This window comes from Pelecanus crispus, chromosome 5 (genome assembly GCF_030463565.1).
Source record: "Pelecanus crispus isolate bPelCri1 chromosome 5, bPelCri1.pri, whole genome shotgun sequence".
Taxonomy (NCBI): domain Eukaryota; kingdom Metazoa; phylum Chordata; class Aves; order Pelecaniformes; family Pelecanidae; genus Pelecanus; species Pelecanus crispus.
This window is the reverse complement of record NC_134647.1, coordinates 20,345,946-20,370,250: the sequence shown is the minus strand read 5'-3', so window position 1 is coordinate 20,370,250 and position 24,305 is coordinate 20,345,946. Positions and strand designations below refer to the sequence as shown.

Below are 24,305 nucleotides of genomic sequence, written 5' to 3'. Positions count from 1 at the left end.
AAGAAATATCCATTGTTGCTCCTGGAGAAGGAAATTTTTAAACGTTTTACTCACTGTTATTTAAAATCAAGCACAGAAATAATTTAAGGAGCAAAGTCTACATTACTGCAATAATTTATGTGCACCAAGGAGCCCACGTCCTTGGATATCTAAAACATAAGAGCAGGAGTGAGTCAGAATTATCCCTAAGTAAGTGGTAAGCTGCAAGTTGAGGCAAGCAGATATCAAATTACTCCAGTTTTGATTATGCTGCAGGAACCAAAGTCAAGGTCACCCTTTTCTCAAACAGCATATGAGGGTACCGAGACACACAGACACCCTATATGCTAGCTGGAGAAAAACATGTATCTACTGTAGGTATTCAAAATGTCTTCTAGAGGTTTTCGGAAATGTCTGCTTCTGCCCACTGAGCATATAGAAAAGGAAGAGAATAACAATCTGATCTAGATCGATACTTAAGTGTAATAACACCAGTGTTTCCCCTATATTTCTTTTCAATATGTTTTTGTTTGTATAGCATGGGGAGTTATCCGTTTTCTTTCCCAATGAAGATGGCTCAGAGTAATGTTCAATCCAGCTGGGAGTTCAACTGCAGCTGGTGATGGCTCTTACATGGAACAAATAAGACTTCATTAGCTACACGATTTTAAAAGTAAAATAACTAAAACCCTACCTAAACAAGACTACTGATTTGTTTCTCCCATTTAATACCAGGTAATAAGACCGCAAAGAATAATTGAGTAGATGAGTAAGGATTTTGCTGTACGGAAACCTACACCAGCTGTAACATCATTCATATGTTCTCCTTTCTGTTTATCATCCACTGTAGGAACTTAGAGCCAGAAAAGTAGCTGAAGCAAAATGTGGACTGGTAACAGTATGTTGCTATTAATCCACTTGTGAGTGATTATTCTGCTAGTACTTTTCAAGGTGGATACGTGAGCAGAAGTACAAAGGTGTGCCTACAGCAATCCTTCCCTATGTTTAGATGGTGTTATCAAGATAATTTGTCACCTCATGCTGTTGTACCTCATCAGCTGGGCCAGCTTTAGGCACAAGCAAAGTAGGGAGCATGCAAGTATAACACTGTGAGGTTTTTACTTACCTGTGTGAGTGCCTTCCCCTGATTATGAAGTGCGGTTCATCGAGGATTTCATCTCTTACATTAAAAACATGTAAATTTCTATAGTGCTCACAATCAAGAAAAACTGACACATTTATGAACTCATTAATTTCTTCCCAGACCAAAGGTGCAGACTGGTCAAGTTTTGCATGTTATGTACATCAGGTCCCTGTGGTCTCACACTGCAGCAGAAACCCAAGTATTTGCAGTATTAAATATGGCAAGTATTTGCCACTGCATCTCTTCCAGCCTACAGCTCCTCACACCAGGGGCTGCAGGTTGGAGCCCTGCTCTCCCAAGGAATGGCGGTCCGGACAGAGACAGTTGTTCACAACTGCAGCTGAAAGGAACTGCTCTGTGGGCCCACAGCTGTTGCATGATCCATGAGGCAGGAGCCTGCCTGATAGCTGGCTCCAGTCAATGAGTCCGTGGTGTCTTGAAGAATCTGCTAAAAAGAATAGAACATGATACAAATGAAAATTACTTTGCGATGAAATCACACAGAAACCTAACAAAGATTATCAATACTTAGCCAAATATTTTTAGTTAATTCCTCTTTCTGAAAAACCTACACACAGAAATGGACATAAAAAACACTCAATGCTTTGTCCTCTGGGGTTGAAAAGACTTTGATCCAACAGAAGTAGCATGGATGAACTTTCCACCCTTAACAAGTATTGCAACTTCATCACAGAAATCAGAGTTCTGAGAAATGCTGGTTTTGTCCCCCATTTTTCCTCAACTTGTGAGCACTGTCCAATGCTGCTGAGTAAGGTCTGATCAGTAGTGACCTGACAACAGTAATTCTGTGCCAAATCCTTAGAAAATACAATGGCTGTGGCCCTTGCAGAATCTACCACCTCTTTCAGCTTTGCAGAAAAGACATAAAAATACTGCGATTGTGTCAATAGTCATATTGCAGAGAAGGTAGTATACGCCTTGAATAGGGACCTCTGCATTCATAAACATTAAGGCCAGAAGGACTCTTAGATTGTATTGGCTAACCCCTGTTATATCACTGACTCCTGTACATTTCATACCTTTAACTATCTGTTGTGTCTAATGAACTGTGTTTGATGAAAGAAAAGCAAGGAGTTTTGGTCTGAAGACATAGCGAGATGAAAAAGGTATCACTTTTCTTGGCAGTTTATTTCCATAGTTAATAATTTTTATTGTTAAGTGTGTGCTTTATTTCCAGTATAAAATTATCTTGCTTCAATTTCTTTCCATTGCTTCATGCTAGGCATTCTTTATTATATTCTAGAGGCATTTAGTACCAAGTAATTTTTCTTCTCTTTAACAGTATATGCAATATAATCAGGTTACCTCTTAATCTTCCTGTTGGTAAGCTAGACAGACTGTGCTCTTTAAGATCCTCACTGTAGATCAGCCCTTTTTGCATCTTTGTTCTGCTTGCTCACCCAGTTTTCAGCTTCCTTTTTAGAAAATGGAGAAACCAGAACTACTTGGAGTAACCTAAGCCACAAATGTTTAATAGAGAGGCAAAATCACCCCTGTATTCTTTTTTACCAGTCTACTGTTTCTCACTTGCTGTGACCACTATTCCTTTCCACAAGTGTTTTCCCAGTTCTCCCCCAAACCCCATTTTGCAGGTAAGCCCTCCAACCCTTAGTTTAGAGTATATTTTGCACAGGTCTATGGCTACAGCTGCTCTGCATTTATGAAGGTTAGGTACAGATTTGGGGAAAACAAGCAATTAAATAGAGATGTCAATTTTAGCGAACAGGTACTGCGATGTGTCAACGCTGATGGAAAGAATTGTAATAGTATCAAAATAGAAGCAGCTATGTTTAAAGAGCTTCTTCAAAACAACTTTTTCATCTTGGAAGTTTTGCATTCCCTCTGAAAACTTAAGTCATTTTCTACTAAAATACTAAAATGTATTTCAAGTATGGTCTGTTTCTTCATGTAATTCTTAACAAAATGAGATTCCAGGCCAGACAGGTCCTGGACTCTACTGAACAACAGAAATTACATCTTTGTCATCATAAGAATATGATTTAAACCAGCAAATGATGATTTTATGAGAAAGGAAAAAGGAACCTGCTCTAGTCATGCTGTTTTGATGGAACTGAAGAAAAACTGTGATGAAACTAGATTTTCCTTTCACTTAGTCCAGTTGCATGTCTATGTAATGTAATTGATTTTAATAATTTCACTTTTAATATTTAATAATAATACTTTTGATTTACAACAACATATGTGCAATGGTAATCTGATTGTATCACTTCATGTAAAATCGAGTATTCTAAACCATTATCATAACGAAATACATCATTCAGTTTAATGGCTTATGTTTAAAATAATAATCTCCATCTAATTCTCTTTCTGCAGGGAAAAATGATATTTTTGGAGAGATGGTACATCTTTATGCAAAACCAGGAAAGTCAAATGCAGATGTGAGAGCTTTAACTTACTGTGACTTGCATAAGATCCAGAGAGAAGATCTACTAGAAGTTTTGGACATGTACCCTGAATTTTCTGATCTATTCCTCACCAATCTAGAACTGACTTTTAATCTGAGAGATGAAACTGCAAAGGTACATAAAATAAGTGCTTTTTTTTTTCTTAATATTGGGCCAAATCTGTCCCCCAGTAACAAAACTTGAAAATAGCAATTGAAAAACCAAGGTTAGCAAAATTAAAAGCTAAAAGCCTGAGGCCAAATCCTATTTTAAAAAAATATATTCACCTGATTGCTCCTACTGAAGTCAGTTAAACTCAGCAGAAGTCAATGAAATGGTACAGATGATGTTAATCTAACAGGATTTGGTTCTATATTTAAAGAGTATTAAAGTTTCAGCCAGGAGGATTTTGGATGTTTTGCTAAAGCCATGGAAAATATGTTTTTTTCCAGATTACTATAGCCTGGGTCACCACAAGGGGAACTTTTGACACTAAATATAATTGTATAGCCATAAAATAAAGATAAATCAGATTATCTGGATTCATTCTGTGTCTAACAATAGAAAATATTTAATTGCCTTTCAAACATGAATGGTTAATTCTCTTATCTTGGCGTGCACCCTACCTCCTAGGAGATTAAAAGTATACAAGGGACTTTTAAAATTTCACTCAGTCTTTAGACTTGCAGGGATTCTTGGTCTCTTTTTCCCATGTGACTCTCCTAACTGTCCCCTTTTGCCCAGATTACATCTTCAAGAAAGCAGAAAAATTACCAGTGTTTCCTTATCTCAGACTGCTGGGGCCAGTCTGAATTGGGAAAGAAAGGGGAGCTTTGGCCAGAAGGGGAGAAGGGAAAGGCTGTTGCTGGGCTCGTGCTACTGGAGCTAAAGCTTTTGCTAGAAAGTTGTAGGGTACACCAGCACTGGCCATGAAACATGGACTACACTGCTCATAGAATGACTAGTTTATGTTTCATTATTTCTGAGATACTGCCATTTTGTGGTTTCTGACTATATTTTAAGGAAAAACAGAGATTCAGTGAGAAGCATAATTTGGCCTCAGAGGCCTCTTGAGAAACAAGGAGACAAAGAACACTAAGTTTTGGGCTGTAAATGACAGGGACATCTTTGCTAATTACATGTAGATCTTTAGTTTAAAAAAAATAAAACAAATATAACTTCTGACAACAAATGTCACTTCTTTTTATGCAGAGCCTTTTTTTTTAATCAAAGATTCTGAAAATAAAAGACCAATTCTATTCTTTGTTTTAAAAGTCATCCTTTCATGTTTATTGAAAAGGTCATCATTATTAATTACATGTGAAATACAATAAAATGAATTTATAGTCTAGTGATAAATTTAAGTTAAAACTGAAAGTCCACATATTTGAAAAATTCCTTGAGGATAAATTCACATTAATTATTTTAGTCTGAGCAATTATTTCCTGCAATTACATTGTCATCAATGTTTTATCATTATTTTTTCCTTAGATCTGAGAAAATTGAAACAAAATTCCATCTTCTGTGTTGTGGTGTAGAATACACAAAGAAAGTCCTCACTGCTCATGTTTCTTAGAAAATTTTTGGTTGTTAGTTCTTACTGCTGTACCAGCCACTAAGAAAAAATTCCTAGACTTCACAGGGACAGGGAAGGGAGGACAGGCTTGCCCGTGCCTCTGAGCTTGCAAAATCACAGTTTTCTCTAGCCATTCCATTTGCCTTCCGCTGTCTATTGCAATCCAGAAAATCATCCCCCAAAAGAAGTGATGAGCACATTCCGATCTTCAAAACATCACTCAGATCCAGACTTGTTACCTGAATAATAGGTGCTTCTGCCTCAACTTCTGCTCCTGTCCTCCTGTTTATGTAAAAGTACCTTTTTCTTCCTGCAGTTATTCTACCAGTGGGCCACCACTGAAGCACCTTACCCACCAGGTTTACAATGAAGGGAATAGAGAAAGATGTAAACACTTCCCACTTCTTTCCCTCTGCCCTTCTCCCACATGCAAATCTGCTTACTTGAGTGGTACGGGAAAACTCACTAGCACAGGGAAGGGAAGTAGGCTGAAGCCAGTGCCATGGGTATGTACACAAAGAACATAACTGGTGTTATATTTGCTTATTTGTAAATCTCTCAGTTTTAAATAAGTAGAAGAGTTAAATGCATCTTGTATTTATTGTGGCAAAAAAAGCACATCCATCTTCTATAACATAGATAGAAAAAGACCACATTGTTTTCTGCTATGGAAATAAGTATCTGAATGGACTGAATCCCATAGAGAGGAAGGGAAGGTCTAGAAAGATAAAATAACGTGGGGTAAAGTGTCTGGTGTTTGTCAGCCTTACATTTATTGTTGTAAAATGTAACCTTTATAATCTTTACCATGTAGTTAAATATAAATTTAATTACAATCATTTACCATATTACTCTTGCAATAGTATACTTTTTCTGTTTGAGGTTATTTAATTTTTTCATTAATTTCTCTAAGATTAATTGAACCACATCTGTGCAAGTTCAGGAAGCTGATAACACATGAACACATGTCTTTCCATGTAAACTTATCATCAGGATACTTTTGTTTCATGATCAGGTGGCGACATTGTTGGTTTTGCTCAATCTGCATGAACTTTTTAACATTAGCATTGAGCAATACCATTAGTTGAGGATGAAGAGGTTGATGCAGACTGACTTGTGTAATATTGCCTTTCTTAAAGCTTGAACATGATTAACAGTCAATCACCTATTGAAAACCTGCTCTCTTTAGATGGGACTAATCTGTCATTATGTTTCATATTTCATTAATCAAGTCTGACCTCATAATAAGATCACAAACTACTAATGATACGGATGGAGATAACTACAAACTACGAAGACGGAAATTGTCCTTTCAAAGTGAAATAGAGAAAGGTAATTAACTTCATTTCTTACATTAGACAGCACTGCTTCATTATTCATTAGTATTTCACTTGGTAATGCTGGGTACATTAGGGTCCCATGTTGGCTGTTACTGTACCAGCTCTTGAGAATCCAGCTGAGCAGCAAAAACAGTCTGTGCGTTATCCCCTATATGTTTCTGTAATACTAGAGGATATCAGTTTCACCCTTCCAGGACTTCGCACCTGTCAGTGCAGAACTGTTCAAACACTAAGTTACCTTATTGCCCTTGAGATATACATATATATATATGTATATTATCTCTTAAACAATATCTATTTTCTGAGACACCATGTTTTAAACTGTTTGGAGAAGCTATTGGATTATTTATTAGCAGCGTTGATTTTATTTCCTCAGCAAAGTGCTTTGTTGAACTTGATGCTAGATAGTGTTTCTGCCTGGAATTAAAATATTTTGTTTTCAGGACACAGTAGATTCACCAAAGTCAGATTTTGATTCATATGGTAATGTGTAAACGGTTGTCCTGGCAAGAGTTCAGGTAACATTTTCTGTCCTTATGTTCACCTTAGAGGCTTTCGGGAGTAATCCTAATGACGGAAAATTCAGTGAAATATTAAGCTATGTCACCAGTATTCAGTACTGCTAAATACCAGGAAGTGTAGACAGTAGCTGTGGTCAGACAGCAACAGTCATGAAGACAGTTAAACTGATACTCGCTGGATTTTCATTTTTATGTAGGGAAAGCACAGTTCCTTGGATAGAACTTTTATGGTCCAATGGTTTGTCTGACAAATTACTGTTTCTGGTATGCCTGTCTTTCATACTCCACAGTTAAACCCCAATCCTAAATGCAGCATAACACCAATTTTAGAGTTGCAGAGTAGCTGATAATAAATAGGAACACTTTAAACCTACATAGCAGGTATAATGCTCGATGAAGGAAGATTTTAATCCAGAGTGTGTCCACTGAGAACAATGGCATTGCCATTCGATCAAAGAAGCATCTTTAGGGCAGGAAGCCAAGACTGACAACAAATCTGTCAGGAAAATGTCCCCATGAAATATTCAATCTGCTTTTCACAAAGAATCTGTTGACAGAGGCGCTTTGCCTGAATAACCTTCACATTTCTTATGAGAAAACATATGCTGCCACCTAGACAAGATGGAAGTGATCTTCCATGTTGTGCCTGCTGCAGAATTACAAATAGGCTCCTCAGGTGCCAATGTGATACAAAGCCCCCTAGGCTTTTATGGTTCTTGCCCAGTAGATTACACTGAACATCCTCTTGGACGCATTTATTTGCATTACTTTAGAAAGAATGTAATTTCCCACAGTTTTGCCTTTGAAAAAACCTTGCACCATTGGGGAAGAGACAAGACTGGCAACAAGCTCCTTAGTCCTGGTAATGACTGTGTAGTATCTGGTAATGTCTGAGTTAGACGGCAGTGTGGTACATTAGGAGTCCATCTGAGGAGGAGATGCAATCATAAGAGTTCTTTGCCAAGAACTGAGTATACTTTTGGCCCACTGGCTTACTGCCCCTCTCTGGTCCCTGTACAGCTTCTCTGCATGTTGCCATAGCTGCAGCAGACACCTTCAATGTCACTTTTCTGTGGCCCATCCTACATCCTGTATGAGGTTGTAGAGTACTAGAGGTTACTATTGGCTTGTCAAGTAATATTCTACTGATTTCAACACTTTACATATAGGAGGGAGTGGCGTCATATTTTGATCCAGCATAGCTAGTCTATAATGATAAATATTTCCAGATGATTCTGCAGAGTGCCTCAGAAGAACTGAAGTAGAAAAGACAGAGTTCCTGAACACATAGCTGGGAAATACATTTCTGGTCACAATATTCGTACAGGTAAAAAATGTGTTGTATGATGGCTTTTAACATTCATATTTTGTTCAGAAATACACTTTGAACGGGATAGAGACACTCAGCATTCTCACTTTTATATTTTGATATTTTACATCTCACTAAATTCTTATTGATTTGTGATTATTGGGGGGGTTGTTCATGAAATGGTCTTCTTGCTGGCATTCTTTACTTTCAGCTGTTGACCTACTAGCATATTATGCAGCTTGAAATTGTATTGTTTCCATCTTTAGTGTGATCATCAGCGATTTTCTCCCTTTTGGAGCGCTAAAAATGGGATTGTGTTATCTCAGCCTTTAGTTAATGCTAGCCTGATTTGGACTTTGTTGCCATGGTAACTATTCCTGCGCGAGTTTTATCAGGGGTTAAACAAAATCAACACAGCTCTCTGTTATGCATCTGCAGTTTAATACTGCTACTTTCCCAATTCCACACTAGACCTTCTCATTCCACCTATACATACTTCCACAATTTCTTACCTGTGTCAACAAAAATTGATCTTAGCTGGTACATCAGGCTCTGCCAAAATGTGATTTTAAAGGGTACAAGGCTACTTGAGGGACCAGCTTGTTCTCTGGTTTCCAGAAAGGACTGCAATACCACAAGAGGTCCCCTGCAAAAATTAACCCTTACACTACATAACAGCTTATTCTTGCTCTCACCCTAAATAAATTCATTGCAGGTCTTTCAGAATAATGGATTATATTCCTTGCACAGGTGCAGGTGCAGCCTTAGCCAGTTGCCATAGATGCTTGACAGTCAGCCAAGAAACTGTCTCCATGACTGCTTGAAATAAGTAATACTCCTGCCTGGTAGTTCCAAACGAAGCTCTCAGCTGGGTTGGCAAGTTAGTCTCTTGCTGAAAACTGAGGGACAATGAGCTGCTCCATCTACATTTAGTTGTCTCTTTCAGCAGTGCAGAATACAATCCTTTCTTTCCCATTTCTCATTTTCCTCTAGTAGTTCTGTGGGAGCTAGCTAATTTCAAGGGAAATACATAGGGGCAAGAAGTTTCTTCTGCTCTGCTAGTTCTGAGTGCAGATCTATAATCCAATGCTGATTGGGGCATCACTAGAGTTGGTTACATCAATATGAAATCCAAACATACAGGAGAAAAATACAAAAGTAACAGGCAGAGTGTAAGCAAGCTCACTGAGAGCTTGAAAACTTGAGGCTTCAAAAAGACTTTTCTGGAGTTTGAGCTTTTGCTAGCATCTTGTTCAACTTTTTGTTAATGTTGCCTCTAAAATCTTAACCTTTTAGGGACTGTTCCAGTGTCCAGTTATTCTCATTAAAAGATATTCTTTGCATTTAACTTTAACTCATGTAACCCTGAGCTGAAGGCTATCAAAATTCTGGACCTGTTCTGGGCACTCACACATAATTTTCTTGAAGCCCTAGAAGCAATCAAGTATGAAATCCTTTCCAAGGAGAAAACTGATTTGCGGCTAAAACTGCACTTGTTACATAGCCAAATCATAGCCACCTTTTGTTCTTTTGACAGGGCATATAAAATCTTTCCATCATATCCAGGGTAATTAAAATACTGGCTAAATAAACCAGTGTGGACATACTAACTGGGAATGTAATGATGACCTCACTGAAATAAATCTTATTCTGGATTTTTAACTCTGATCCAAAAACACGAACATCATGCCACGGACTCTAGCTGAGAGAATGATAAGAAGTCCAATGGAGTTATATTGTTAAATTAGCATATTGTTAAATTAGTAACCGGAGAGATTCAGGTAGCTAGCAATACTTAATATTTAACTTTCATCAGCTGGCCCAGGGAACTCATAATAAGGAATTTTTATTTCCATGGATGTGATTTTAAAAGGCCACAAAAGAAATTTCTTATGAAATCTTGTTACACAATTATTGCATGCACTTGCCCATGTTGACACAGACTATAACAATCAAGTGAGATATAAAACGCATATTGCAATGTTTCATTTTTAGCATATTTTTAACTAAGCACTAACATAGTACTTAATTTTAATTTGAAAAGTTCTGCTTCTTGACCAGACTTTTCCAGAAGTATCTTCTGATCTATTCTCAAAGTAAGCACAGAAGCCAGTGCTCTAATAAACTTCTAATTGAATTTTGATTAGTATAGCTACCTTAAGTGTGCAGTGCTTGTAGGTACTATCCAGGCTAAGAAGCCAAACCGTATTAACATAGCTTTATTACACAAGGTATCCAGAGGCCATGGCTGGCAATACAGAAGACAAGGAAATCTTTCAGAAACTGATTCTCCTGCCTAAAATTATGAGGTGAAGGAGCACCGAGAGAATGGGGAAACACCCCCCTGCCCCTGCCCTCTCCCATTCTTGTCCCCTTCCCCCAACTTATTTATTTAATGCTTACTTTATGAATAGATGACTCAGCCAAGTACTGTGCTGTGTTCCCAGCAAGCAAGTAGGGTAAGAATCTGGAAAAAAATTGAAGCTCTTACTTAACTGTGTTAAACTGTTAGTATTATGCTGATGAAGTTTGCTTGGGCTTAATTAGAAAAGAGTTTCTAATATTCAGCCAGGGTGTCAGGTGGTTAAATGACCAGGAAACAACTAATATCTTGGCAGGCAGCATATGGCTTGAAACAAGATCTTCTGTCCCCAAAATCTTACCTTCAGCATGAAACCCCTAACAAAAAGTATATGGTCATCAGAGAGCCCAACACTGCAGTTTTCCATCTGTTCCTATTACTGTTACTGTTATTGCTGTTACTACAGTGCCTAGGAACCACCTCGGGGAGCTTCCACAGAAGAGTCTTGTTTCCAGGAGTTGCTCCCAGAGACGCTGTTTCCAGAGGCCAAATCTGATCAAAATGTTGTATGCAGTCACACTTACCCATAGCCATCCTTTGAAAAAAGAAAATAATAATAGTACTACAGTGAAAGCTGAATTCCTTGTAAAAGAGAAGAGAATTCTAAACTTGATACAAGAACTGCTTCAGCCTTTGCCCTGAATCCCTTCTGAGGTGCATGTTTATAATTCTTTGTTTCATGGAATCATAGAATCGTTTAGGTTGGAAAAGACCTTTAAGATCATCCAGTCCAACCATTAACCTAACATCACCAAGTCCAGTTCCTGATTTTTTAAAGTATGGTATTATTTCCTGAAGTATAAATCAAGAATTGTCCTTCCATTATTATCTGATCAGCGTTAAAGTTGATACAATGCCAGACAGAGCAAAGAAAATTCAGAGATAAGGCTTTCACTCCATCCCTAACTTATCTCGTTTTACTAAAAATGGCACAAAAGAATAAATGAAGGATTGCATACTCACTTCAACCTTGAAATTCTTGGCTTTTTAAATGTGTCTCAAAATCAGTTATTCAAAGCTGGCTCCTTTCTTAGTCCATTTAAAAAAAGGAACATGGATCCTTATCGAAAAGTTACCCAGTCTTTAGTCCAGCGTGGTGGGGGGAGGTTTCAGTATCTTCTGCTGTTCCCTATTTCCAGAATTATCCATATCTTCATAGCTCAGAGAGGAAACACAGCAAAGGACACAGTAACTTACCGAACTCTCACAAGCAGCATTGAGACAGAACAGTAATTCAAACAGGTCTCTCCAGTACAGTCCATTTCCTCCACCATCACTATCCAACCTACTGGAACCTTTCAGCAAAATTGCCAGGACTTGCTATAACGATGGAATTTCACTAGTTTGTATCTTTAGGTTCCCTAGTGAAGACATAAGAGTTCCCAAATTATGAACGAAATTGGAATTAAAGGAATCTTCTATCATTAAAAACTGTCACAGAAAAATAAGAACTTTAAACCTTTTTACTTCTGAGAGGATAAAATGTTTTAACTTTCCTAAAATACCACCAATAACCTACTTTTCCTAGGAATAGGAATCTTCCTGCATTAGTTTCTAGAGAGACATCGTTTTTCCTTGGTGTTAGTCAAATACTACACACATATCTGACAGTACAGTTTTGTAAGTAGGGAGTCCTAAAGACAGGTGGGAAATTTGAAAGGAAACATAATGAGTAGAAGTGAGGAAGAAGGAGGAAAACAAATGCGTGCTGAAGAATATAAGGTTTTCCTCACCCCAGGTTTCAGGAGCCATTGTAAGTCTTTGGCATTGTTTCAGATTTTGAGGTCTGACAGGTCTACAGACATCTACTGTACCAAGGTGCCAAACAAAGACTTACAGATACACAAATCCATGTGCCTGGTGGAACTTTAGATAAATTCTTTCTAAATTATAATTTTAGATAAATTCATAAGAAATGTCTAAAGAAATGTCTGTGCACCTTTAAGAACTCTTTCCTCTGCCGTGTTCTGAAAATGGCCAAGCTTTGATATAACTGTATCTGTTTCAAAAGATTATTTTTAACCCAAAAAATCTCTGATGGAAATAATCTATTTTCACTTGTTCTTTGTTTCACCTAAGTTCTGCTGGATATTATGCTGTAGAAGGGCATAACTGTATATGATGTTCACAGAAGGAAAAACTAATAATGTAGCCAGTCCTCATCTCATCATAAAAACCTGGCACAGTTGCTAAATTAAATTATTAATTAATATGTGATGACTTCAGGTTTCATTACATTGCTTTTTTTATTTCTAAAATTTATAGTTCTGTGGTCCTCAAATGTGAAGAAATATCTTTATCACTGAGTAGGCACTGTGTGCTTTACTACTACCTCTAATTGTAACTAAAAGTCTGCAAATGTAACTTTCCGCTTTTGAAGGTGAATTCTAGTGCAACTAACCATCAGAATACTATGTGATTATTTAGATTAATAAAAGCAAATAATGTGTATGTGAAAGGCAACCTTTATGTTAATTCTCTTATTGTACTAAGCTTTATTACTATATTATATGTGATATATAAACAGTTTTTCTGTTCAGAGACCCTTGCTATACAAAGTGCACTGCAGTTTTTAACAATACAGTTTGTTTTCAGAACCTCAGGACAAACTACTTCTCCTGACCATACCAATTTCTATTTTTTCAGCTGAGATCATTTGGAAAATATTTAGACCTGAACTTCTCAGGTTATCCAATATATATTTTGCACAGCTTTCAAGCTACTTTTCTTTTTTCATGCACACTAAACTTGTGATTTTTCCATGCAGTTTTCATGCATTAAAACCCACTCAAAATAGTACTAATAATTAGATATTCTGTTAACTTGTACAATGCTATAATCATCAATGATGTTTCACCAAGGAGCAAGAAAAACCTCTAGAGATACTAATTTGTGCTTTCTTGTTACTTCAAGTTATTAGTTATAAGGACTTTATGATTAAACTTTCCTTAAAAGTTTTTGCTTTTTTCTGTACTATTTTGTCCTCAGGGATGTATTGGTAATGTGCAGATGTTGGAGCAAGCTATGCTTTCAGCAGGCATTCAAAAATGCTTATGAAGGCAGCACTTCTCAGTTTCCCTGATCACCAGTCATGACCTGAGATGATCATGACGGCAATAGAAGACTGTCCTGATAATGGACAAATTTCTCTTCAGCTGAAAAATGGTAGAGTGCTTTGTTCAAGTTTTTCATCTTCTGGAATGGAGTTTCAGGTGACCTTCCCTGGGACATGTTCCCTGTCAGGACATGAGTTGAGGCTGGTTTTGACAAACATCCAGATGTCATGATATGCAGCATCAGGACTCTGAGGCTGAGTGTAGGCCAAGTTGATTCTGAGAGACAAGAGCTCAAGCACTAGAATTCAAGATTTATAAATGTCTTAGGTTTGTTTAAGTGAATTCAGGGTAAGTTACAGTACTTTCTGGTGTTTGAGAAGGGTTAAATATCTCTATAGACAAGGCCAAAATAATTTTTCAGACAAATTTTCTGGTAGCAAAGGTGGAGTAGGTCTAATTTCAAATGTTGCACACAAAATGAAGTCCAGAATTTTATCTATTGCTTATCGTGTATTTGTAAAGATTGTGGGGATCATGTCCTCCCATTGGAAAATATATCCACTAGAGTTCTTCATACTGTTTCCTGTAAGACTGTTTGCAAATCAGTACAGTTTTCTCTCTGAAGATTTGAAATTCACTAAAATTAAGCAATGAACAGGTAATAGAATTTATGAGTTAAAAATCCATTCTGAAGTCTGTCATTGGAATGTCCTGTATGAACATAATTTTCAAGAAAATATTAATTGCAGATTGGGTTAAGAGACCCAATCTGAAAGACCCAAGTCAAAGAAAAGATGGCAACAGGAACAAAAGTGTCAGATATCTTGCCTGTGGATTTCATTGTTATAGTAATATATCTTAAAGGAATACAAATTACTTTAACTTTTTTCTTTTTTTCTTAGATATATGAAAAATATAGCAAAAATTTATATCTTCACCATAGCAAGTTATCTACTGAATGGATGGACACTGGGCTGCTCTTAGTTTTCATTTTCACAAGCAGTCAGCTTCCGCCGTTTTGATATATTTCCGTTACCTAGTCTATCAGAAGGCACTCAGTTATATTTAGCATACCAGTCACATTCAACTAAGTACGAAGCAAACAGCAAGGAAAAAGAATTAGGAGCATTTTAATTAGTAGTTTAATAATCCTAAAGTTCCTGATTGGCATTCTACAGAATAGTTTAGCCCGCAGAACAACTTGAGTAGATTTCTCTGGAATCACCCCTCATTATATATTGGTCCTGCTACACAGTACCAGTATTTTTTTATATTACATAAATACTATGTATTGTTTATATTGTTTTTACACCACAAAGTGAAAAGCAGTTATTGCAGGAATTAGGATTACCATTTTCCCTGACTGATTTTATGCTGCTCCCCATCTATATAGTGGAAAATAGGCATGGTTTGAACATCAGTGTTCAAATTATGTATCAATAGCTTTTCATTTTTTTACATCTTTGAGATTTTTACTTTTTCAACCCTGTTTGTGGTACTGTATCTGAAATGCTTGGTCACTGACTTCATTCCAAATATTTGGTGCCTGTGTTGCATGGGTGGGCACATAAGGCATTTTTCTGCTCTCTGACAAGGTAACTGACTTTTTTAAATTAAAGAACAGATAACAAATAGTCATGATGACTAGCAAATCTTTTGTTCATATGTAGGAAAGACAGATTGACCACCACAGGAATATTTGTGAATATCACATAAGAAAGAGCTAATAACAGTTGAACCAAAATACTTGCTGGGAATATGAAGATCTGCAGACCGTTTGAGCAATCAACCATCCCTCCTTCCAAGTCACAGTGTGCATTTCTCCTTACCAAGGGACGCACTTGGTGTAGCGTAAAGTAATATGGTAGGTTTTTTTCAAAGGAAAGGGAAGATGTCATGTCTGCTGAACAGATTTATATTTATGCAGATCATGTTAATGATAAGGATTATCTGTTTTATGGTTTGGGATATAAATTGCTTTCTCTGGGGGTGAGGAAGTCATTCACCTCATTTCCTGCACAAAATTGAATTTGTCTAGGCATATTATGGGACTTTTTATTGGATGGCTGGAAAGGGAGTGAAAACTTGCCACCTTCTGAAACACTAGGCTACATAGTTAGTCTGATTAAGTATGACAAATTCCAGTTAATGAAATTACAGTAGTATTAAACAATGCTGCTCCACATGTTATATATTACCGACACTTTCACCAATATTGTTTGCAGCAGACTAATATGTTAAGAGAAAATATGCAGACTGCCACTGTCTGAATAATGCAAAACTTCAATACTACAGGCTGACCATGGCACACAAAAGAAATTTGTTTGATCTCTGGTAACCATCCCACCAAGCTGGATTTTATGCCAGTATTTTCGTGAGTCTATGTCATAGCTATATTTCATTGCCCTCGTGAAAACCCCATTTCTTACCTTCCTTTGCCAGTGCAAGCATGAAAAGCTGGACACAAACCTTCTGATAATTACTATGCATATTTTGGAATTTCCAGACAGTAAATGTCAGAGGACATTGCCTGTAAACTTGGCAGGCACCCAAAACACATAACAATTAATAACAATAAATGTACATGTTTGGTAAAGCAGGAAGTTACAAAATAATAATCTTCAGCAAAACAGTTTCTAGCAATCAGAATTAGGGAGTGAAACTTGTCTTACTAGAAAAGGAAGGAGGAAGCACTAGGATGAGGGGGATTTTTTAATGTTTGCATTTATTTTGGAAACAGAAGAGAAAGGAGAAGAGAAACCTTTTGAAACCTCGAGTCTGTGTGATAGAAAGCAAACTTATCCATACATACACATACACAGATAGAAAACTCTTCTCTCCTGGAAAATTCATTCCAAACCAATGACTGGATTTCATTACAAAAGGAAGCAGAAATTGGAGAAATTCACACTCTGAATAAAGCACTACCTAGATGGAATTTTTAACATATTTCCACTGAGCTACAGAGGCACTGCTAAGCTGTTGAGCTGAGGTACAGACCTTGCATCATCATCAGGTCCTGAAGAGCCAAATAAAAAATGCAGTTTCCATTTTAATACCTACTCTAGGTGCAGAGTATCATAGGATTGTTCTCCAGACAGAAGAATCTTTAGCATTAAATAAGAGTCTTTTAAAAGGAGAACAACTTTTGACTGTCTGAATGTAGCCAGATGGCTAGCATGTAAAGTGACAGCAGTAAAGACAAAGGTGCATATTTTGAAACAGATCAGCTGATGAACAAATCTTCCTTGATTTCAATAGGCAGAACCCTCCATTCAACAGATCTCCACTTCACTTCTAATGCCAGTGCGTTCATTATACCTGGACAGCATTTGGAAGTGAGTGTTATGTTGTTCTGATATAGATGGAAACCAAATGCAGGGATATCTATTGAATTACCTGGTTTTACAGCAGTGTAATTGTTAGCAGAATCCGGCTTCTTATTTCTAGATATTTTAGTATTCTATGAATATCACAGATAAGACAGTCTGCTATACTTCAGCTGCTATACAATTTTTTTCATTAGAGTCTCAATGATCTCCTCTTAAAATTAGTCCACTGATTGATTTGTATTCCACAGGCTGCTCATTACAGCTACCATTAGTGCACAAAATCCCATGAACATTAAAAAATGCCCTAAAAAAATGGCAATTTCAAGCTTTCATTAGGTCTTTTTCACAGATTGAAGTCAGTCAAGCAGCAAGTAATTAAGACAATTTACTGTAGCGTAACTGTATGTATTTCACCATATATTCCCACAAGAAAAGCCATGGGAGACATGTACATTAGAATTTTCTTATGAAGCTTTCTTTTGTTTTTGTACTATTTTGGAGATGGGATTGCAGAGAACATGGTACTTGACTCTCCAGTCTGAGCATCCCCCAAGAGCTTTACACTGCCGGGCCATTTGCATTTGTGTTGATGCCTTCACAGTATCAGAGTATCACTAGTATCACTTACAGCTAGTAATCCTGCTTAAGAGAAGCCAAATAAAGTCACTTCAGTCCAGAGTTGTGTTAGTTGCCCTTGGAGACTCTAGAGGGTATGGTTACAGGAGGCCTGCTTTAGTATTGGTTTTATTTTGTTCACCATTACCTGCCCTCACTGCTCACAAGCGTCTGGACTCCTGCAGAGTGCCCTGTACAGATACTGCGTTGTCTTTATGCACAGATAAAGAGGACTAGATGAGGCCACAATTTCATTTCCTTATAGTGACCAGAAAACAGAGAAGAAACCTAGGGGATATACTAAATGTTATATTAACCACTGCTGTAGGCTGTAAAGACAACAGACATTCCAGAGCTATGCTGATTAGTAATTAACACAAAGCAGATGGGAAATCGTGCTGTCTTCCCAGGAAGTTAATGCAAACTAGTTACAGTATTTATATGTTGTTGAGACTACCCTGCTAAAATGTGTTTTAAATAAATAGCAGAACTGGAATTATCTTGACATTTCAGTTAAAAATAGGTAAGACCAAATATTGAACTGGAAATTAGCTTCAAGTTTATGCTGAGAAGAGATCAGGAGTTCTCTATATTCATAAATGATCATTCTTGGGCTTAAATCCTATTTAATTTTTACAACGTGTTTTTAAAGGCATCTGCTTTAAATCTAGTTTTATTTGCCACTTCTTAAGAGGGCTGAATCTGCTGTTCCTCACTACAGACCTTGAATGTGATTAATGAAAGATTCATTCTCAACTTGATTGGTATTCTGCTACCATATATATCACAGCATGTTGTGTGCTTTTCTTATTCAAAAGACTGGATGTTCAGAGAATTGCAATTAATTCTAAAGGCCAAGGAATCTGGGCTACTTTGGAAAGTTGTTTTGAGATGATCCCACAAAGACAGACGAGTAACTCCCTTCTTTTTGTACCAGTAGGATTTCTCTCTACCATATCAATCCTAAATATAGGTTTGACAGTAATCAGCATGGAGAAATACGCTCTCTATTTAGGTGGACCCAGACATTTTGAGGTTGAGAGGTTGATTAATATATTTGCCTTTTCTGGGAAAAGAGTAATCAGCAAAGATGCTCTTATGTGACCATAACTTAGATGGGTAGTTCTGATACTGAGTCTGACATCCATGATAGCCTGTCAAGACTGTGAGAAATGCCCAAGAATGTGAGAAATCAGAAGAGGGAATGATATAATAAATTATTTTTTTTTAACTTTGGAATATAAGGCTTTCTTAAATCTTATCCTCACCAGGAAAAAACAGTAAGTAAGCAAGAGGGCTGTGTTGGATAAAACCTTTGCTGTTTTGATATAAGCAAGTTTTTGCATAATGAGTTACGGTTTAGGGACTATGAATCCTTACTACATACATGCAAATGTCTTCTAGGACTTCAAAAGAAATATGAATCTCCTCTGATACAGGAATCAAAAAAGGTTTTAAAGTAATTTATTCTAATAGACAGTTTCTAACTGATAAAATAGTCATCTCCATTCTCAGACCAGAACAAACCAGAACACAATTTCATGAATGGCATATTATTGTACACAATTATTTCTGTTTAACAGATTATTTCAAAGAGAATGATCAGTGTGATCCTGAACCCTCAGGGGACACCACCAGATACTATCAATCTATTAAGAAACACTTCGAGGAGAAAAAAAGTGGGTCATCATCTTTTGTGTCCTCCATTGAAGATGAGCAAAAGCCCCTGTTCTCTGGGGTAGCCGATTACCCATCTGTTACAGAGAAAACCACAGAGGTGGACTTTGAAGAAATGGGTCATGCCACAGAAGAAATTCTTATCAACAAAAGAAGCAATTCTTGCAAAGGTAATCTAGCTGAAGCTATTTTGTACAGTTTGAGTAGACAACTTTTTTTAGTCTAGTTATCAAAAATCATTTTTTGGATGATCTATCGATTCTTTACATAATATTTACTTTTGTGTTTCCTAAAAGGTTAAAAAGAAAAAATGTTTTAGATAAAAAATTATTATTTCTCAAAAGGATTAATGTAGTTTAATACACTGGCTGTGGGATTGGATTACAGAACTGCCAAAAGGCTATTCCAGGCTTTGTTAATAAATCATCTTGTAACTGAACTGCCTTAGGAAAGTCATTTAAACAAACTCTTTAAAACTGTCAACTGGTGCTGGCCTTCATTGAGTGCCAATGGATGAAAACATCACTCAAAGCAATAAAGAATCCCTCAAAGGGCGTTTGATATGCCAGGGTTGGGTGACAATAAAAAATCCTAGATAATGAGAGCTAGATAAACCTAGTGATGGTTGCACATGCACACAAAAAAAATGTTTTCAGGTAATTAGTTTCATTCTCTATATTGACAAGGCACAACTAAAATTAAGTGAAAAAAAATCATAATAGCTTGAAAGAATGCTATCCCATTTTGCTGCACGTGTTGGTTAAAAGGATTGCCATTACATCACACAGACCAAATCCTGACTTCCACAAGTACAACATAAGAACAAAGATTTGGCATTTTGTGTATGACAAATGATCAAAAACTATTAAGCAATCTCAGTTAATTCTACGTAGAGTTAAATCACATAATTAAAATTACATCTAATATACTAAAATATTAATTTTCTCAGTGACGTGAAGGGAAATTAATGAAAAGCCACAGATTAGTATACAAGTTAAATATTGCTGAAAGTTCGTTTGTAATTGTTTCAGTCTGAAGGGAAGAATTACATATTTACTGTTTAATGCTGTTTTCCCCAGCAGTTTGTTTCCATTGAGGAAATTTAACCATTTAACCATCATTCATAAACTTTAGGCTTTTAGGCTAAACAATCCTAGTGATTAATCAGACCAAACAATGTATTTTTTACATTTCAAAGATGTGAATATGTAAAGTCTGGTGTCCTCAGGCTAGGGCTATATAAATCTACACCACATAAACTTGTTGCATACATACTGCGATGTGAAAGCTTACCTTTCCACTACCAATAGCCAGAAATGTGTCCTTGCAGCTATAGCAACGTTTTCCAAGGCAACCTATCACAGATTTTATTTGAGCTAAATTTAGCATGTCTAAAGGTTACATATTTTGATTAAGACCACATTTTTTTTCCACTTTGTAATCTAGCACTTCTGGTAATGTGTGTGAAAGCTCATTACCTTTCTTGCAACTTTCATAAAAACTTCAAGGTCAATAAAACAGGATCTGCTTTGACTGATACATGTTTTAAACTAAATTCTTACTCCTGCTATTAATTAGAGATTGGTTATAATTTACCATGAAAGTAGTTACAAACATAATGAAATTTTGAAATAAGCTCTGCTTGTATGTATGTTTATAATCCACATATAATTCTTGAATACAAATGCACAATTCATTACCCCTGTGACCGATACATATTTAATTATCTTTAATTTTGTTTTAAGCTTTGGTCATTACTGTTGATGAATGGAAAGACTATTAATAATGCATTGGATAATGTGGGCAGAAACTGCATAAACTTCTCTCTCATAATCCTGAAATGTAACTTGTAACATTAAAACATAGAGCTTTATTGAGAAGATCTGATAATTTTCCCATAGTTGATAATCTATATATTGCAGAAAAAATGTTGGTTTATATTTTCACTTGGTCATTATTTGAGCTATAAAATTGATTCTTGAATTGTTCAAGTGAACCAAGTTATACATTTATTGATCTAGTTCTCAGTCTAGGATTCTTCAAGCCCTGGAAGAACATAGTTTGTTGTAAAGTTGTAACTGCTGTTGGGTTTTTCTGTTTTTTGTGGTTTGGTTCTTGTGTGTGTGTGTGTGTGTGTGTGTGTATGTGGAAGTACTTGAAAAGATGCTTAGAACAGTACAATACCATATCTTATAATGTATTAAGTTGCTTATAGTGTATAAACTTACTTTATAATTTGAGTGCCTGTCGTGGTTTAACCCCAGTCAGCAACTAAGCAACACACAGCCACTCACTCACCCTCCCTCCTCTGTGTATACACACAGATATCATTCCCTTAGTCTATGGGACATCCCTATAAAATGTCCATTGAGTTCATTTAGTCCATGACTTTGGGCTCCATCCATCATAACAGTCTTTCAGGGCAGGGGAGATGGTGTGTGGTGTTGGATTGTTGCATGCTGAAGCCAGTTCCGATTCCATTACTGCTGCACTTTGCTCTGTTTCATCAAAGTTTATTCTTCATTAATCTGGGTGATTCTTACTGTAATACCATCGATATGGCATATAGCAACCATAGAAGTGATGACATACAGTATCATATAGCAATTAACATCATACAATTCAGTTCATTGGCTATTTTCACCCAAAATCAAATACCCTTGAGGTACACATGGGACTTGGCCATCCTCCTGCATCACCCACCAAGTGCACCCAGGTCCTTGAGCAAAAGCAATCCCATAAATGGGTTTGCCTTTGCCCGAGGCAGGAATAACCCAGACTGTCTTATCCAGCATATTTTTAATGTGCACTACAGGGACTTTATCCCCTTCTAGAGTAGGTAAAAGTTTTGACTGGGAAGGGCCAGCTCGATTGGCAGATCCCCTCATGTTGACTAACCAGGTGGCTTTTGCTAAATGTGCATTCCAGTGTTTGAATGTCCCACCACCCATTGCTCTCAGTGTAGTCTTGCTGATCACTCCTTGGCTTTCCAGTCAGTGAATCAGCTTATGGATGGGAATCAGGGAGTCGGTTGGTGTGATATTGCCACCGGTGCACCGTTGTGGTGGCAATTGGCACCTGTAGTTCTTTGACCCTCAACAGCCCCACAACAGAAGGGTCCTCCGAGAGACCGGGCAAGGGTGGACAGCTGTTTAAGGTTCAGCTGCACTGCCTGTCACCAGGGTTTGAGTAGCCACAGTGCCTGTGCACGGCTAGCTCAGTTGGTAGAGCATGAGATTTTCAATCTCAGGGTCATGGGTTCATGCCCCATGTTGGGGGCCAAAAAGGACTGTTGTGGTTTAACCCCACCCAGCAACTAAGCACCACACAGCTGCTCGCTCACTTCCCCCTGGTGGGACGGGGGAGAGAATCAGAAAAGTGAGAAAACTTGTGGGTTGAGATAAAGACAGTTTAATAGGGAAAGCAAAAGCTATGCATGCAAGCAAAGCAAAACAAGGAATTCATTCGCTACTTCCCATCAGCAGGCAGGTGTTCAACCATCTCCAGGAAAGCAGGGCTCCATCACGCATAATGTTTACTTGGGAAGACAAACGCCATCACTCCAAATGTGCCCCCCTTCCTTCTTCTTCCCCTGCTTTATATGCTGAGCATGACGTCATATGGTGTGGAATATCCCTTTGGTCAGCTGGGGTCAGCTGTCCCAGCTGTGTCCCCTCCCAACTTCTTGTGCACCCCCAGCTTACTCACTGGCGGGGTGGGGTGAGAAGCAGAAAAGGCCTTGACTCTGTGTAAGCGCTGCTCAGCAGTAACTGAAACATCCCTATATGTTATCAGCACTGTTTTCAGCACAAATCCAAAACATAGCCCCGTACTAGCTTGTATGAAGAAATTAACTCCATCCCGGCCAAAACCAGCACAGTGCCAATTCATTTGCTTTGTCACAAATTAAATGTTTATTGTAGTAGTCTACAAATATATATTCTAGGACAAAAACCCGCTCTAATTTCCCTGGGATAATTCACGGCATTGAAAAATATGTGATTTTATTGAATGATTTATTGTGTAAAATAGCCAACAACTCGGTTTTTACAGGACATTAAAAAGCAGTGAAATGTATGGTCTATATTTTTGGTTTCTACCTCTGAAATTCACTGCTTAAAAGTAAATCCACTGGATTTACAACATCCATTGCACCCACACCCACAGTTTAAAATGTTACCCCTGAATTTGTCATAGTCTGCTCCCTTTACTTAGCTGAGAGCTTTCCAACTTCCTTGGACATTGCAAATTGTGCCATGTGTGCCTGCCAAAAACAAATTACATGTTTCTCTGACACTGTTTTCCTCCTTCCTTCTGTTGGCTTAAGCGGTTGAGAAGCTGAACAGGTTTCTGTGCAGCCAAGATGAAATCTCTTTCCCCTTCCTTCTTCTCAGTGCATAAAATCAGTAATAGGTCATGTCACATGAAATTCAAGCACTCTCTACAGTTCCAGGAAACCTTCTACCACCTGCTAACCAAAGATCAGACAATGCAGTAAGCACCTTACTCTGATAAAAATGAGAAGCAAGTTTCCGTCTCCACTTGGAGTCACGTAGTGAGAGCTCTCCTTCCTGGCTAAATCTGCTTGAAATACTAAATCTGAGCAAGAATTTTTTTTTTTTTCTTTAAATTTCTTTACTTAGAGCAACGCTGCTCCAAGATGTGTTTGAAAAGGATTACCTAATAGTATTTGGACAAATCTCTCACGTCACCCACACTGTGTTCTTATCTCTTTTCTTTCAAACATGGCTCTGGCTACTATGGTTGTTTAGAAAAACTTCACAAGTGTGAAAACGAATGCAACCTATGCTGAGTTATCAGCATGCAGTGCCAAGAGAAGTGTTAGGAGAAGCTCTGAGAAACCATTCAGGGACTACTGGGGGATGTGGGATTCAAATCCAACTGCTCATACAACAGAGGCTGATGCTTTAAAAGCAGTCAAGGATTTTGTCCAGCTGTATGTTGAAG

At 37.4% G+C, this 24,305-nt stretch overlaps 1 protein-coding gene and 1 non-coding gene across 2 annotated transcripts in view; both read left to right on the top strand.

Moving 5' to 3' along the window:
• The window catches only part of KCNH7 (potassium voltage-gated channel subfamily H member 7), a 242,744-nt gene that overhangs the window by 210,556 nt on the left and 7,883 nt on the right, over positions 1 to 24,305 (top strand). The window contains exons 11-13 of the mRNA XM_075710364.1: positions 3,479 to 3,684; positions 6,358 to 6,457; positions 19,256 to 19,507. Of these exons, the coding sequence (XP_075566479.1) occupies positions 3,479 to 3,684; positions 6,358 to 6,457; positions 19,256 to 19,507 (558 nt within the window). The remainder of the gene's footprint in view (positions 1 to 3,478; positions 3,685 to 6,357; positions 6,458 to 19,255; positions 19,508 to 24,305) is intronic.
• On the top strand, positions 22,544 to 22,619 carry TRNAE-UUC (transfer RNA glutamic acid (anticodon UUC)). The gene has a single exon. It is a non-coding gene; the product is annotated as a tRNA-Glu (tRNA).